This window comes from Somniosus microcephalus, chromosome 22 (assembly GCF_052327205.1).
Source record: "Somniosus microcephalus isolate GS21.2 chromosome 22, FLI_Smic_1.0, whole genome shotgun sequence".
Classification (NCBI taxonomy): Eukaryota; Metazoa; Chordata; class Chondrichthyes; order Squaliformes; family Somniosidae; genus Somniosus; species Somniosus microcephalus.
The window spans coordinates 68043991-68061938 of NC_141008.1; the positions used below are offsets into that span (position 1 = coordinate 68043991).

General features: G+C 44.3%; 1 protein-coding gene across 3 annotated transcripts in view; it reads left to right on the forward strand.

Annotated features, from left to right (window-relative positions):
• Positions 1–17948, forward strand: part of sez6b (seizure related 6 homolog b) — a 996456-nt gene that overhangs the window by 876674 nt on the left and 101834 nt on the right. For all 3 annotated transcript variants that reach the window (XM_085965010.1, XM_085965009.1, XM_085965011.1), the window contains exon 10: positions 4804–5000. In XM_085965010.1, coding sequence (XP_085821136.1) covers positions 4804–5000 — 197 coding nt within the window. The remainder of the gene's footprint in view (positions 1–4803; positions 5001–17948) is intronic.

Genomic DNA, 17948 nt, shown 5'->3' on the forward strand with positions numbered 1-17948 from the left:
ACCTTCATGACTCAAAGGCGAGGGTGCTACCAACTGAGCCACAGCTGACACTGAATAAGCGCTATTCCGAGGTTGGGATTGATGCTCATTGTCGAGGCAGAGTCGGAAGCGCTTCTGTCAATACGTGCCTACACTATACACGACCTGCAACACCTCAATGCTAGAAAAAATATTCTAGCCAATCTAAAAACACCTACCTTTAAATATCACTCATAGCTTTGTTAGGCAGCCGATTAGAGAGCCTGCTTATACTATACAACTGCAGCATTTATTGTGACTTCGCAGCCAAGTTTGAATATCTGGTGCCGTATAAGCAATGAGGAGTTATCCACATTGACAGGTTAGGGCTGAGAGGCGACAGATTTACATTTGGTTGGATTTACATCTCCTGCCATTTCAGTTGGAAAGTGCCAGTGAGTGTGCGTATCAGGCTGGTAATTTAACTCCAACTATAAACCCAGGGGGATTGCATTGAGTTTGGGTTATCCTGATTTGTACAGCTGTAAGTGAAGTATAAATTGGCTTTAAGACTTTAACTTTGATGTTTACTTTCCCAGGAATTTTTGCCTATTTTTCACTTTTTATGTTCCTTTATTAAAATAATGCATTTTATTTTAATTAAAACTCAGAGTGCAAACACCATAAAGAGCAGAGTTAGAGGATATTACTGTGATACATGGTATTCCATTTTCATCGAGTGACCGCTCCCAACAATACATCAACTAACCAGTCAGCAGTGTCAGTGAGAGAGAAACTGTCTTTGTCAGGTTGCTTTCTGACAGTCAATCACAGCCACATAACATGGAGCACCGCCCCCAGATACGCTAGCTGAGAAATCGTGGCTGGCATGTCGATGTATGTATCACGTCGTGAGACTTTGCGACGACCTAGGTCATTTAAAAATTGAGCCATATCTTACAAAAGGTGTCTCATTTTCTCAAATGAAAGGCACAAATCTATCCACACCATTATTCTGCAAAATGATCAGGGGCCAGTAGGAATAAGGCAAAGCAGACATGAGTCAAACTGAAAACATAGTGTGCAAAGGATAATGAGTGCAAGAGAGCCATTATGAGGCAGTGTTCTCATCATAGATTTTCAAAGTGGGGTCCCCAATCAGCTTTCTGTCTGCCCATAATCAAATTTATTGATTTACTGGCTCATTATTTTTGTTGCTGTATATACTAATAAAAAGTCTTTTGTGCAGTTTTTTTTTCTGACATACTCTTTTGGAAGTAAGACAAGGGGTCCCCAGGAGTGTGTCAGTATTTGCAAGGGATTCTTCCACACAGAAAAATGTGCAAATATTGACACAATCCTATATTTAGATGATGTCACTCAAACTCTGTAACCCTCATCTGGATTTGAAATCAGATTGCGACCTTGAAATCACTTTTTTTAATAATTATTATTTATATAATAAAATCAGGGCCTATTTTGTTTCTGAAAGATGTCGGCCATACATCAACATCCTGTCTGCTCTATGCAGTTGATGTGCAATGATGTCTATACTAGAGGATTAATGATTGGGCTGTAATCTCTGGAAGTTAATCAAGGTATAAATCATGATTGATTTTTGGGGATTAACAGTAACATAAGTGACGTAAGAAAATTCACTAAGCACTTGGTTGAGTATAAAACAAGGCTTTAATCAACTGTTTCACAACCATGAGATTCTAGTTACATCATTAGTTCCTGGTTACAAAAACGTCCTGGGGAAGCTGGGCCCACGCCCGAGTATTTATACTCCTTGGACGGCGCCACCAGCTGGCCGCCCAGTGTTATTTCATGAGTCATTTCTTCATGTATGATAAGATTCATGACAATAAGTACTATGATATGGGTACTCACCAGCATATTCCTTACTCCTGCATCACCATCAAACCAGATGACCAGTCCTGGTTCAATAATGAGTGTAGAAGAGCATGCCAAGAGCAGCACAAGGCAAACCTGAAAATGAGGTGTCAACTTGGTGAAGTTCCAAAACAGGACTACATGCATGCTAAACAGTAGAAGCAGCATACTATAGACAGAGCTCAGCGATCCCACCACCAACGACTCAGGTCAAAGCTCTGCAATCCTGTCACATCCAGTCGTGAAAGGCAATGGACAATAAAGCAACCAACGGAAGGAGGAGGCGCTACGAGCATTCGCATCCTCAACAATGGAGGAGCCCCGCACGTGAGTGTAAAAGGCAAGGCTGAAGCGTTTGCAACCATCTTCAGCCAGAAGTGCCGAGTGGATGATTCTTCCCAGCTTCCTGAGGTCTTCACCACCACAGACGTCAGTCTACAGCCAATTTGATTCACTCCACGTGACATCAAGAAACAGCTAAGTGCACTGGATACGACAAAGGTTACGGGCCCCGACAATATCTCGGCTTTAGTGCTGAAGACCTGTGCTCCAGAACTAGCCACCCCTCCGAGCTAAATTATTCCAGTACAGCTACAATACTGTCATCTACCCAACAATGTGGAAAATTGTCCAGGTATGTGCTGTCCTCAAAAAGCAGGACAAACCCAACCCAGCCAATTACCACCCCATCAGTCTACTCTCAATCATCAGCAAAGTGATGGAAGGTATTCTACAGTGCTATCGAATGGCACTTACTCACCAATAAACTTCTCACCAATGCTCACTTTGGGTTCCGCCAGGACCACTCTGCTCCAGACCTCATTATAGCCTCAGTCCAAACATGGACGCAACCTGGATTCCAGAGGTGAGGTGAGAGTGACTGCTCTTGACATCAAGGAATCATTCAAACGAGTGTGGCACCAAGGAGTCCGAGTAAAACTGCAGTCATTGGAAATCGGGTGGTAAACTCTCCACTGGCTGATGTCATACCTGGCACAAAGGAAGATGGTTGTGGTTGTTGGGGGTCAATCATCTCAGCCTCAGGATATCATTGCAGGAGTTCCTTAGGGCAGTGTCCTAGGCCGAACAATCTTCAGCTGCTTCATCAATGACCTTCCCTCCATCATAAGGTCAGAAGCATAACACCATCCGCGGCAACTCAGTCAACTTGTTTGGCACTTCATCCACTAGCCTAATCATCCACCCACCTCACCACTGGCTGCAGGGTGTACTATCTACAGGATGCACTGTAGCAACTTGCCAAGGCTTCTTCAGCAGCAACTCCCAAACCGGCGACCTATATCGCCATTCTTTCATCGTCGCTAAATCATAATCCTGGGAGCACCTTCACCACACGGACTGCAGCAGTTCAAGAAGAAGGCCCACCACCACCTTTTCAAAGGCAACCAGGGATGAGCAATAAACGCCGGCCTTTTTGAATTCACATCTATACTTCCCAACATTATGGCCTGGGTTCCCACTATTCCCCATCAGGTGTTCTGACTTAGGTTTTAGGCAAGAATAAGAGAGTTTCTGACGTGCTGAGAATAGTTGTACAAAAATAAACTACCATTTAATTCACCTCCTGTAAATCCTTTCTCGTAACCATCTCACACACTCTGAGACTGAGGCATTCCTTGCACCCTTCGAGCAATTTAACAAAATTGTTGGCTAAAACATTTCAGGTGCTGTCAAGGAGATATGAAAAAATGTTCTCGAGCACTGGCTCTGAGCAGTTAATGCTCATGTCAGAGGGTTGCTGTGGAAACGAGGTGCGTTCTGCCAGAGACTCTGAATTCCAGCCACTCCTCAGCCGATTGGCAATGTTTTCTAATCGTGTAGGAGCGCACTCGCGATTGATCTGAAATGCTCTGACAATTGATTTACAAAAAACCTTTCATCATTCTGTTTCATCATTGCAGAAAACAAATAAAGCTTAAATTCCGTAATTCCGCTGTGATAAAAATAAATGAAATACTGTACATTGTCTTACGGGGAGGGGTAATCTAAAATGCTTGTGTTTGATCGAGGTTTTAGGGTCTGCTTTTGTGTTCAATTTTACCTTATGCCAAAATGCTGCTAAAACCCTGCACTATAAGGAAGCATGCAGTGGAAAACAAAACTGCCCAGCCACCGTGCAATTCTATCTATTGGTTTCCCAGTTAAAGCTATTGGTATTGCTATTACTCTACTCTTGGGTTCAGTGACTATGTGTACAGATGTAACCATGGCTTGGGCGTCTTCTCCCTCAGTGTGGTTAGAATGAATGCTCCAGCATCCTTTTATGGTGGAAAAGGCACCAAGCTGATTGCTGACTGGACAGGGTATAGTGAACCTATAACACCCTTAATGCAAAAGTAGTAACATCTTGGATATTCAACCCATACCTTCAATTCTGCCTTAATATACAATACCATTTGTTTTCGATTAGGCACTTTACAGCCTTTATAGACTCAACATCGAGTTCAGCAATTTCAGACCATAACCTCTGCCCCTATTTTTCTTTTTCTCTCTCACAAGGGAGCTGTTGATCATTCTGCCATTGCCATGTCTAGAGTCTTCTTTTGTTTCTTAACTTGTCCCGTTACCATCTCCTTTTGCCTCGCCCATCATCCCTTTTATCTCTTAATCTCTCCTGCCTTCCATCCTATCACAGACCTTCCCTTTTGTTCTTTCCTCCCTCCCCCCTTCCCTGCCCCTGCACTTGCTTAAAAACCTGTTCCATCGCCAGCTTTTTCCAGTTCTGACGAAGGGTCATCGACCTGAAACATTAACTCTGTTTCTCTCTCCACAGATGCTGCCTGACCTGCTGAGTATTTCCCGCATTTTCTCTTTTTTTAATACCATTTGTTTGTTGGGATCACACCCAGCAGCACACTGTAATTAGTATCCACTTGCTGAGGAAAGTGTTAACTTCAAATGTGACTGACAACTGTGTGCCTTTTACAGGTTAAACATGGGAAAGAATGATGTTCTCACTTTTTATGATGGGGATGACCTGACAGCAAGGATATTGGGCCAGTATTCAGGGACCCACCATCAGTTCAAGCTGTACACGACCATGGCTGATGTCACCATCCAGTTCCAATCTGATCCAGCAAGCAATGTGTTTGGATACCAACAGGGATTTGTCATCCATTTCTATGGTGAGCCAAAAGATTTTTTTTTGTCCAGTTAAACTCAACAATTGCCATCTTGGACTGAAAACAAGCAGGTCCTGCATATAAACTGCACTCAGGATTTTCGCAGCTTTGTTTGTGGAGTATACCTCATATAACTGGTAAAAAATCTAGTACGCAAAGTGCAATGGTGTATGAGTCAGTCCTTCTCCTCAGACCTTTTAAACAATTAGCCTGTGGTATGTATTTGCCACAAATAATGATTATTATTGTAGTGTTCATAGCTTGAGCTCCAATGTTATTCATCTCTATCATCCTGCCACACATGTTGTTCATGAACTTTATTCTCTAATGGCAAAAGGTTAGTGAGACACGGGATAATAGCTGAACAATTGGAATGAAGTCATGAGGGTTGGACAGTCCGAGCTATGGATGTCTCCACGGACACCATCAATCATAATGATTGACCTTCCTGCCAGGTGGAGGCAACGCACGAGTCTTTGCAGAAAGCGGACTCCCTGAGTCAAACCCAGTGAAATTCTCTGAGTAAGAGAGGCTTGAGCTCAAGTATTAGTCTGCACTGGAATTTATGGTCACTTTCCAAGAATCTGGCATCATGATTACCAGGCTGTTTCCTAAATTAGCTGCTGTGTCCTTTGTAATTGTCACATCAGTATTCGCCACCATAGGAGTTATCAGTTCCTCCAGTTTTGCCCTGTCTGCTGCATTCAGGCATTGTTCCTCATGTCATTGGTAGAAAGTTTCCACAACCTTTAAAGGTCAGTCCAACAATTTATTACTGTGCCACTAATTGGCTTTGTTGTTTCATTAAGCATAGCCAATTTAAGAATTGTTCCAGCAAACAGATTTGACACATAATTATAAAAATCTCAGCTGAGTGTGCCAATCAAAATAATTAAAATTACAGAAACCGTGATCTAAAGAGGACCTGCTTTAATAATCTGAATGATTGATGGCACTGTTTTGTAACTGCAAAAGTAGCTTTGATTCCATCTTACAATGTGATTTTGGCTAAGATTTTGCAAGTAAAATTACTCAAAACTCTCAGGTTTTCAGAGTCAGCAACAGTGAATTGTATCTCCCTTGATTTCTATGTGATAGGAATAGCATGGGGCATTATATGGACTTTAGAACTGGTTGTGTTCTCTCCATAAACTGGGCCTCCTATGTATTGACTTATATTAATTGCTTCAGCATCGCTAATTAATTTTTACTCCCATCTAAAGCAGTTACAAATTTCACTAATATTTCACAGTATGCTACAAAAAGGGAGTATGAAAAGAAACTTGCAAGGAATATCAAAATCAACACAGAGAATTTTTACAATTATATTAGGAAAAAGAGGGTGATCAGGAGCAATGTTGGCCCCTTAAAGACTGATATTAGTGATATTGTCAAGGAAATAAGGAAATGGCGGACATGTTGAATAATTACTTTGCATCAGTATTTGCAGTAGAGGAAGAGGATAGCATGCAGGACATCCCAAGGAAACTAATATTGAATCAGGGACAGGGACTCAATAAAATTAACATAAGTAAAATAACAGTAATGAAGAAAATAATGGAACTAAAGAGTGACAAATCCCCAGGACCAGATGGTTTCCATCCCAGGGTTTTAAAGGAAGTGGGTGAGCGCATTGCAGATGCCCGAACTATAATCTTCCAAAGTTCTCTTGATTCAGGAACCACCCCTTTAGATTGGTAAATTGCACATGTCACTCTGCTATTTAAGAATGGCGAGAAAGGGAAACCAGGGAATTGTAGACCAGTTAGCCTAACATCTGTTGTTGGGAAATTACTAGAGTCTATAATTAAGGATAGGGTGACTGAACAGCTTGAAATTTTTCAGCTGATCAGAGAGAGCCAGCATGGATTTGTGAAAGGTAGGTCATGCCTGACAAACCTGATTGATTTTTTTGAGGAGATGGCTAAAGCAGTGGACAGGAGAATGCCTCTGGATGTTTTTTATATGGACTTCCAGAAGGCATTTGATAAAGTCTCTCATATAAGACTATTAACTAAGGTAGAAGCCCATGGAATTGAAGGCAAATTATTGACCTGGTTAGGAAATTGGCTGAGCGGCAGGAGACAGAGAGTAGGGATAATGGGCAGGTACTCTAATTGGCAGGAGGTGACTAGTGGTGTCCCGTAGGGATCTGTGTTGGGGCCTCAACTATTCACTATTTATTAATGACTTAGATGATGGCATAGAAAGCCATATATCCAAATTTGCCAAAGACACAAAGATAGGCGGCATTGTAGGCAGTGTAGATGGAAGCATAAAATTACAAAGAGATATCGATAGATTAAGTGAATGGGCAAAATTGTGGCAAATGAATTTCAATATAGGCAAATGTGAGGTCATCCACTTTAGACCTAAAAAGGATAGAACAGGGTACTTTCTAAATGGTGAAAAGCTACAAACAGTGGAGGTCCAAAGAGACTCGGGGGGTCCAGGTACAGAGATCATTAAAATGTCATGAGCAGGTACAGAAAATAATCAAAAAGGCTAATGGAATGCTGGCCCTTATATCTCGAGGACTAGAGTACAAGGGGGTAGAAGTTATGCTGCAGCTGTACAAAACCCTGGTTAGACCACACCTGGAGCACTGGGAGCAGTTCTGGGCACCACACCTTAGGAAGGATATATTGGCCTTGGAGGGAGTGCAGCGTAGGTTTACCAGAATGATACCCGGACTTCAAGGGTTAAGTTACGAGGAGAGATTACACAAACTAGGGTTGTATTCCCTGGAATTTAGAAGGTTAAGGGGTGATCTGATCAAAGTTTTCAAGATGTTAAGGGGAACAGATAGGGTAGATAGAGAGAAACTATTTCTGCTGGTTGGGGATTCTAGGACTAGGGGGCAGAGTCTAAAAATTAGAGCCAGACCTTTCAGGAGTGAAATTAGGAAACACTTCCACACACAAAGGGTGGTAGAAGTTTGGAACTCTCTTCCGCAAATGGCAATTGATGCTAGATCAATTGTTAATTTTAAATCTGAGATTAATAGATTTTTGTTAACCAAAGGTATTAAGGGATATGGGCCAAAGGCGAGAATATGGAGTTAGATCGCAGATCAGCCATGATCTCATTGAATGGTGGGTGGAACAGGTTCGAGTGGCTCAATGGCCTACTCCTGTTCCTATGTTACTAATACATTCTGCTTTCAGGCAGATTTCAAGCTTTGCTGGCCTTTGGTTGAGGTTATTGCTGGCCCAATAGTTCTCCCTGGTAGAAATGAAGAGCTGCTTTGTGTGAAGCCGATGTAATGGCACCACACATTGAGAATACAGTGTGAGGGAAAATGGAGCACTAGGGCCAAGGGCTTGTGCCTATTGTCAGCCACACCACTGAGTTACTGATCTCAGCCATTGATGATTTTGAAGGGGGATGCAGCCACTAAAAGCCTAAGATTTTCTGGAAGGGAGGCTGAAGCATACATCCCTCAGAAAATGTTGTGGTTTTTTGCACTTTATTTGGTGCATTTTATAAGTAGACCTTATGTACAATGTGAATATTTACCGATGTGTGTATTGCTTCACTAGACCTGGTCAGCGGTGCTAGAAAAGAATACAATGGAACCTCAAATATCTATGCTCCCCTTAACTACATTCTTGATTATCCACAAGAACCTTTGTGTTCATCAGGACTGCTACCACTTTTTTTAAATGAGTCACGTCTCTTTTATTGGTACTGTAGCAAGCTAATGTTACCTTAACACCTCCGTAACATCGCCCGTCTCCGCCCTTGCCTCAGCTCATCCGCTGCTGAAATCCTCATCCATGTCTTTGTTACCTCTAGACTTGATTATTCCAATGCACTCCTGGCTGGCCTCCCACATTCCACCCTATGTAAACTTGAGGTCATCCAAAACTCGGCTGCCCGTGTCCTAACCCGCACCAAGTCCCTTTCATCCATCACCCCTGTGCTCGCTGACCTACATTGGCTCCAAGTTAAGCAGCGCCTCAATTTCAAAATTCTCATCCTTGTTTTCAAATCCCTCCATGGCCTCGCCCCTCCCTATCTCTGTCATCTCCTTCAGCCCCACAACCCCCCCGAGATATCTGTGCTCCTCTAATTCTGCCCTCTTGAGCGTCCCTGATTATAATCGCTCAACCATTGGTGGCCATGCCTTCTGGCTCTGGAATTCCCTGCCTAAACCTCTCCACCTCACTACCTCTCTTTCATCCTTTAAGACACCCCTTAAAACCTACCTCTTTGAAGCTTTTGGTCACCTGTCCTAATTCCTCCTTATGTGGCTCAGTGTCAAATTTTTTGCCTTAAAACACTCCTGTGCAGCGTCTTGGGACGTTTTACTACGTTAAAGGTGCTATATAAATACAAGTTGTTGTTGAGCACACGCCCAACTCACTAGCACAGAAGCATGTTTAAAACAGGCAGGTTTTCCATTCAATTTAAAGTTGACAGCTCTGCTGAGCTCAGCGGTATGTGAGCTGTTGTTGGGATTGATAGGTGTGCCTGCATGCTGCCTTTAGGAAAAAAAGAAAGAATTTGCATTTATATAGCACCTTTCAAGTCTCGGGAAGACCCAAAGTGCTTCACAGTCATTGAAGTACTTTTGAACTGTCGTCACTGTTGTAATGGAGGCAAACACGGCAGCCAATTTGCAGATAAACTGCAGTGAGACAAATGGCCAAATAATCTGGTTCAGTGCAATTGATTGAGGGGTAAATGTTGGCCAGTGTCGGAGGAAAGTTCCCCTGCTACTCTTCAAACATTGTCATAGGATCTTTTTATGTCCATCTGCGCAGGCAGACACGGCCTTGGCTTAAGGTCTTATCCAAAAGGTGGCACATCTAACAATGCAGCACTCCCTCAGCACTGCACTGAAGTGTCGATAGTACACTCAGAGTTAAAGAAAATATCTGCACCCCTTCCCAAAGGAAATGGCACTCCTCCCAAAACTAGACTTCACTTTAAGCCACAGAGGAGCAAATCAAAAAGAAATAATACAGATCAAACAAATTTGGACTTTTATTGCTAAAATGTGGTCTAAATGTATTTCTACAATTAAAATCAGCAGTATGTCCTGGCTGCAGGAATGATGACAAAATCTTTCAATTCCAAGCCTATTGGTTTAAGTCTCAAGGTGACTATTATATGAAGAATTTTCAGTGAACAAGCACAGTATTAATACAATAGCAAAATACTGCGGATGCTGGAAATCTGAAATAACAACAGAAAATGCTGGAAATACTCAGCAGGTCAGGCAGCAGAAAAAGAGGTGAGGGAGGGGACCTGAAGTTCCACAATGTTCCATATATCCCACGAAAAGGCAGGCATAGCTAGGGCCCATGCGGGTTTGACACATAGACACATAGAAGATAGGAGCAGGAGTAGGCCATTCGGCCCCTCAAGCCTGCTCCGCCATTCAATGAGATCATGGCTGATCATCCAAATTCAGTACCCTGTCCCTGCCTTCTCCCCATACCCCTTGATCCCTTTAGCCTTAAGAAATATATCCAACTCTTTTTTGAATATATTTAATGAACTGGCCTCCACCGCCCTCTGTGGCAGAGAATTCCACAGGTTCACCACTCTCTGGGTGAAGAAATTCCTCCTCATTTCAGTCCTAAATGGCTTACCCCTTATCCTTAGACTATGACCCCTGGTTCTGGACTCCCCGACCATCATAAACATCCTTCCTGCATCTAGTCTGTCCAGGCCTGACAGAATTTTATAGGTTTCGATGAGATCCCCTCTCAATCTTCTAAACTCCAGCGAGTATAAGCCCAATCGACACAATCTCTCCTCATACGTCATTCCTGCCATCCCAGGTATCAGCCTGGTGAATCTTCGCTGCACTCCTTCCATGGCAAGAACATCCTTCCTCAGATGAGGTGACCAAAACTGCACACAATACTCAAGCTGCAGTCTCACCAAGGCCCTGTATAACTGTAGCAAGACATCCTTGTTCCTGTACTCGAACCCTCTTGCTACGAAGGCCAACATACCATTTGCCTTCTTAACCGCCTGCTGCACCTGCATGCTTAACTTCAGCGACTGGTGCACAAGGACCCCCAGGTCTCTTTGCACTTCCCCTTCTCCTAATCTATTGCCATTCAAATAATAATCTGCCTTCCTGTTTTTGCCACCAAAGTGGATAACCTCACATTTATCCACATTATAGTGCATTTGCCATGTTTCTGCCCAATCACCCAACCTGTCCAAATCATCCTGGAGTTTCACGACATCCTCCTCACAGCTTACCCTCCCACCCAGCTTTGTGTCATCTGCAAATTTGGAGATATTACATCCAATTCCCTCGTCCAGATCATTAATATATATTGTGAACAGCTGGGGTCCTAGGACCGATCCTTGCGGTACCCCACTAGTTACTGCCTGCCACTCGGAAAACGACCCGTTTATTCCAACTCTTTGCTTTCTGTCCGCCAACCAGTTCTCTATCCAAGTCAATACCTTGCCCCCAATCCCATGTGCCTTAATTTTGCACGCTAATCTCTTATGCGGGACCTTATCGAAAGCCTTCTGAAAGTCCAAATACACCACATCCACTGGTTCTCCCTTGTCTATTTTACCAGTTACATCCTCAAAAAATTCCAGTAGATTAGTCAAGCATGATTTACCTTTTGTAAATCCATGTTGACTTTGTCCGATCCTGTCACTGCTTACCAAGTGCTCTGCTATTACATCTTTTATAATAGATTCTAGCATTTTCCCTACTACCGATGTCAAGCTTACCGGTCTATAATTCCCCGCTTTTTCTCTACCACCTTTTTTGAATAGTGGGGTAACATTAGCTACCCTCCAATCCATGGGTACTGTTCCAGAGTCTATCGAGTTCTGGAAGATGACCAGCAATGCATCTACTATTTCTAGGGCCACTTCCTTAAGTACCCTGGGATGTAGATTATCAGGCCCTGGGGATTTATCGGCCTTCAGTCCCATCAATTTTCCTAACACCATTTCCCTACAAATACTGATTTCTTTCAGTTCCACCCTTTCATCAGACCCTATGTTCCCCGGCATCTCTGGGAGGTTATTTGTGTCCTCCTTTGTGAAGACAGAACCAAAGTATGAACTTAGTTGGTCTGCCATTTCTTTGTTTCCCATTATAAATTCCCCTGATTCTGACTGCAAGGGACCTACGCTTGACTTCACCAATCTTTTTCTCTTCACATATCTATAAAAGCTTTTACAGTCAGTTTTTATGTTCCTTGCTAGCTTACTCTCATATTCTATTTTCCCTTTCTTAATTAATCCCTTTGTCCTCCTTTGTTGAATCCTAAACTGCTCCCAATCCTCAGGATTATTGCTTTTTCTGGCCAATTTATATGTCGTCTCCTTGGATCTTATGCTATCCCTAATTTCCCTTGTTAGCCACGGTTGAGTCACCTTTTTTGTTTTATTTTTATGCCAAACTGGGATGAACAAATTCTGCAGCTCATCCATTCGGTCTTTGAATGTTTGCCATTGCCTATCCACCGTCAACCCTTTGAGTGCATTTCCCCAATCAATCCTACCCAACTCGCTCCTCAGACCATCGTAGTTTCCTTTATTTAAATTGAGGACCCTAGTCTCTGAGTCAACTACTTCATTCTCCATCTTAATGAAGAATTCGATCATATTATGATCGCTCCGACCTAAGGGGCCTCGTACAACAAGATGGCTAATTAATCCTTTTTCGTTACATAATACCCAGTCTAAGATGGCCTGATCTCTGGTTGGTTCCTCGACATATTGGTCCAGGAAACCATCCCGTAAACACTCCAGGAATTCCTCCTCCACAGTATTGTTACTAATTTGGTTGGCCCAATCTATATGTAGATTAAAGTCACCCATGATGACTGCTGTGCCCTTATTGCACGCTTCTTTAATTTCCCTTTTCATGCCATCCCCAACCTCCGCCTTACTGTTGGGAGGTCTATATACCACTCCCACTAATGTTTTTTTCCCCTTAGTATTTCTCAATTCTACCCATACAGATTCCACATCATCAGAGCTCATATCCTTCATTACAATTGTATTAATCCCTTCTTTAACCAGTAATGCTACCCCACCTCCCTTTCCTTTTTGCCTATCTTTCCTGAATATCGAATACCCCTGGATGTTGAGTTCCCAGTCTTGGCCATCCTTGAGCCACGTTTCCGTAATCCCAACCAAATCATATTCATTTACCTCTATTTGCGCAGCCAATTCGTCCACCTTATTACAAATGCTCCTCGCGTTAAGACACAAAGCCTTCAGGCTTGTTTTTTTAACGCTCTTAGACCTATTCGAATTATTATTTACTGTGGCCACGTTTGATTTAAACCGTTGATTTCTCTGACTGCCACTTTTGTTTTTCTCCTTCCTATCTTTTGCTTTTATCCCTATTTCCCTTTCCTCTGTCTCCCTGCTCAGGTTCCCAACCCCCTGCCATTTTAGTTTAAACCCCCCGAACAGTGCTAGCAAGCCTCCCCGCAAGGATATTTGTCCCGCTCTGGTTCAGGTGCAACTCGTCCGACTTGTACAAGTCCCACCTTCCCCAGAAGCAGGCCCAGTGATCCAGGAAACTAAAGCCCTCCCTCCTGTACCAACTCTTTAGCCACGCATTCATCTGCTCTATCCTCCTATTCCTATACTCACTAGCACGTGGCACTGGGAGTAATCCAGAGATTACAACCTTTGAGGTCCTGCTCTTTAATCTGCTACCTAGCTCCCTAAATTCTTGCTGCAGGACCTCATCCCTCTTCCTACGCATGTCATTGGTCCCAATGTGAACCACGACCTCTGACTGTTCACCCTCCCCCTTCAGAATGCCCTGCAGCCGTTCAGTGACATCCTTGACCCTGGCACCAGGGAGGCAACAAACCATCCTGGAGTCACGTCTATGGCCACAGAAACGCCTATCTGTTCCCCTTACGATAGAATCCCCTACCACTATTGCTCTCCCATTCTTTTTCCTCCCTTCCTGAGCAGCAGGAGCAACCCTGGTGCCAGGAAGTTGGCTGCTGCTGCCTTCCTCTGGTAAGTCATCCCCCTCAACAGTATCCAAATCGGTATACCTGTTTGAGAGGGGGATGACCACAGGGGTCCCCTGCACTACCTGCCTGCCTCTACTGCTCTGCCTGATGGTCACCCATTTCCCTTCTGCCTGTGCAGCCCTTACCTGCGGTGTGACCACCTCACTAAACGTGTTATCCATGACCCTCTCAGCATCGTGAATGCTCCAAAGCCCATCCATCCGCAGCTCCAATGCCGCAATGCGGTCTGCTAGTAGCCGCAGCTGGATGCATTTCTGGCACACGTGGTCATCAGGGACACCGGCAGTGTCCCTGAATTCCCACATAGAGCAAGAGGAGCATAACACGGGGCTGGGCTCTCCTGGCATGACTTCCCCTTTAATTAATTTAAATTAATTCACTATCACCAATTAAAGATAAACTCTAAGGCACCTGTATGGTTTACCAACAGTCCCCGCTACACCAGAAAAGACCTTAGCAACTATAAACCACAGAGTTAAAGTTTAAAAAAGAGAAATACTCACCAACCAATCATTTACCTGCTCCCTGGTGACGTCACACTCTGATTACTTTTTACCTCTCTCCCCGCTGCTGAGTTGGTGTGCCTCGCTGCTCCCTGGAACTGGTCGGGCCTCGGTACTCGCGCCAGTTTTTATACCGGGCTCCTCCTCGCCTCGCTGCTCCCTGGAACTGGTCGGGCCTCGGTACTCGCGCCAGTTTTTATACCGGGCTCCTCCTCGCCTCGCTGCTCCCTGGAACTGGTCAGGCCTCGGTACTCACGCCGGTTTTTATACCGGGCTCCTCCTCGCCTCGCTGCTCCTTGGTCCGAACTGTTCGGGCCTGGGTACTCGCGCCGGTTTTTATACCGGGCTCCTCCTCACCTCGCTGCTCCCTGGTCCGAACTGGTCGGGCCTCGGTACTCGCGCCAGTTTTTATACCGGGCTCCTCCTCGCCTCGCTGCTCCCTGGTCCGAACTGGTCGGGCCTCGGTACTCGCGCCGGTTTTTGTACCGGGCTCCTCTTCGCCTCGCTGCTCCCTGGCCCGAACTGGTCGGGCCTCAGTACTCGCGCCGGTTTTTATACCGGGCTCCTCCTCGCCTTGCTGCTCCCTGGTCCATAGCAACACCTTTAATTTGGAGGAAGTGACTGTCCAGGGCCCCAAACACTCCTTCCAGGTGAAACAGCGATTTACTTGTACTTCTTGCAATCTAGTATACTGTATTCACTGCTCACGATGCGGTCTCCTCTACATTGGGGAGACCAAACGCAGATTGGGTGACCGCTTTGCGGAACACCTCCGTTCAGTCCGTAAGGGTGACCCCGAGCTTCCGGTCGCTTGTCACTTTAATTCTCCACTTCACTCCCACTCCAAGCTCTCTGTCCTTGGTCTCTTACACTGTTCCAATGAAGCTCAACGTAAGCTCAAGGAACAGCACCTCATCTTTCGATTAGACACTTTACAGCCTTCTGGGCTCAACATTGAGTTTAACAATTCCAGATCATAACCGCCCCCCCCCCCCCCCCCATTTGTTCAGGCGGCAGCTGTTGATGATTCTGCCGTCCCCATTTGCAACATTTTATCTCTCCTGAGTTCAATCCTAGCACAGACCGTGGCTTTAGTTCCTTCCTCCCCTCCCCCCACCACCCCCTCCCCTCCCACCCCCAACACACCCCCCCCCCCCTCTGCCCTTTCCCTGCCTCTGTACCTGCTTAAAACCTGTTACATCTCCAACTACAGGAAACTTTCTGATATCCGGCACTGACAGGACCGAGCTGGTGCCGTACCATCAAAAGTGCCGGACATACCAGCGTTAATGTTGAGAGATACGGAACTGAAAAGCTCCGTGTGAATCAACAAACCCTGTTACAGCTTCAAAACAGTCGGCTGCAGCTGCAAGTGTCTCTAGCTGAAGCTGTTGCTATAGCTACAGACCTTGCAGTGACTGACTGGGGAAAAAAAAGCAACGGGAACTAAAAAAACGGCTCCTGATTTTTGCCATTAGATCGAGTATTCCGGACATATAACCTCCGAATAAACCAAAGTCTCCTGTATTTCCAGTTCTGACTAAGGGTCATCGACCTGAAACGTTGGCCCAGAAATTCGGGTCTCCACGGGTGAGTACGCACGGGGTACTCACCCGTAAGCCCAATGGAAGTGCCGGTTTTGTGCATGCACTGCGCATGGGCGGGAAACCGGCACTTCCGTTCCCCTGAAAGAAGGGGTTCAGAGGTGGAACGTGTGCACGGGAGAGGCTGCGCGTGCGCATCGAACTTACATTTTTTTTCCAGGTTTCTCCGGGAAGGTAAGTCTCCAGAAGTTACACATGTAAAAAGCAGTCGCAAGGCCTGCTTTTTACAAGGTAAATGGTGAATTAATTAAAATTAAAACATTTTTCCACAGGTTTATTATTTTTAAATACTTTAAAGAAAGGTAAGTTTATTTTTAGCCCCGTTAGAAAATATAATTAATTTTTTCAAAAATTTCAATTATTGTTTAAAATAGTTATTTCATGTAATTTATAGTTTATTTTAAAAATGTGATGTTTTTTAAAATTTATTTGAGGTTTTAGTGATGTTTTGGGGCTTATCGTATTTATAGGTTTGACAGCCCTTCCTGTCAAACTTATGAATGAAGCATTCCCTGCTACCATTGGCTCCCCATGGCCCACGTAATCCCAGGGGACGCATCAAACTAACTGCGCCCCTGGGATACGCAAGCACTGCGCGCCGGCAGTTGGAGGAGGCACAGGATTGCAATTCCACGGGGGCCCACAGCACAATGGCCGGCGCGCAAGGTAAGTGCAGGTCGGAGGCTTGCACCCGCTGGAAGCCTCCGACCCGAATTTCTGGGCCGTTAACTCTATTTCTCTCTCCACGGATGTTGCCTGGCCTGCTGAGTGTTTCCAGCATTTTCTGTTGTTATTTAAGCACAGTATTAAGCTGTGTCTGTCTCACAAAATTCAATACTTGAAATTAAGGTAGCAGAGGACATAAATAAAATATTATTTTAGTCAAATTCCAAAATGAAGAGTAATTGGATTCTGTGCTGTGAAGCTGTGTCAGTATGAAGGGAATGGGTTTCATTATTGCTCTCTGGAAACCCCACTGACAGTGGAACAATGCTGCCAGTGTTAGGAATGTAGCAGAATCAAAATGTGAAGCCCTTAATGTTCTTTCTATTCTTATTCATTCTTTATCTGCTTTGCAGTTCTGATTCTGTTTGACAAAACAGCATTAAGTGTAAAATTCTAAATGTAAATAGAATATATTGAATCAGTTAATTTAGCAGTTACCGTATATTCTCGCATATTGGGCAGCCCAAGTATAAGACCAGCTCTACTTCCTGGCCAAAAATCTCCCAAAAACCTACGATGCATGTATATGATATGGGCAAACAGTGCAACAGTGCATGCCCAATAATGGCCCTGAAATTAGGATCGGGAGCTTGCCGCACGTGCAAGCCCCCGATGTTCACTTACCCAGCGCGCTGACATTTTACTTCTGGCCCGCATTGCATTTCCTCTGACTGGCCCGCTTGAGGTCCTGCCGCGCTGTGCGTGCGTGACCCAGCGGCGTACTTAGTGCGATGAGCCGGCTGGGATCACATGAGCACAGGACAACCAATGGGAGGTTGCAAAAGTTCATTCATGAGTTTGACAGTAAGAGCTGTCAAACTCATGAAAACTCCTGGCCCCAAAACACCACTTAAACCTGAAAGAAAATTTTAAAAAACATTGCACTACTTAAATGAACCATAAAGACACTCAAAAACTATTTTAAACAATAATTTTAAAATTTGAAAAAAAAAATTATATAAAAAATCGGGGCTAAAACTAAACTTACCTGACTGTAAATTCTTTAAAAATAACAAACCTGTGGAAAAAAAATGTCTCAATTGTATTAATAGACCACTTACCTGAAAAACTAAGTACTTACGTGTGGTTTTTCAATGTGTAAAGACCGGAGGC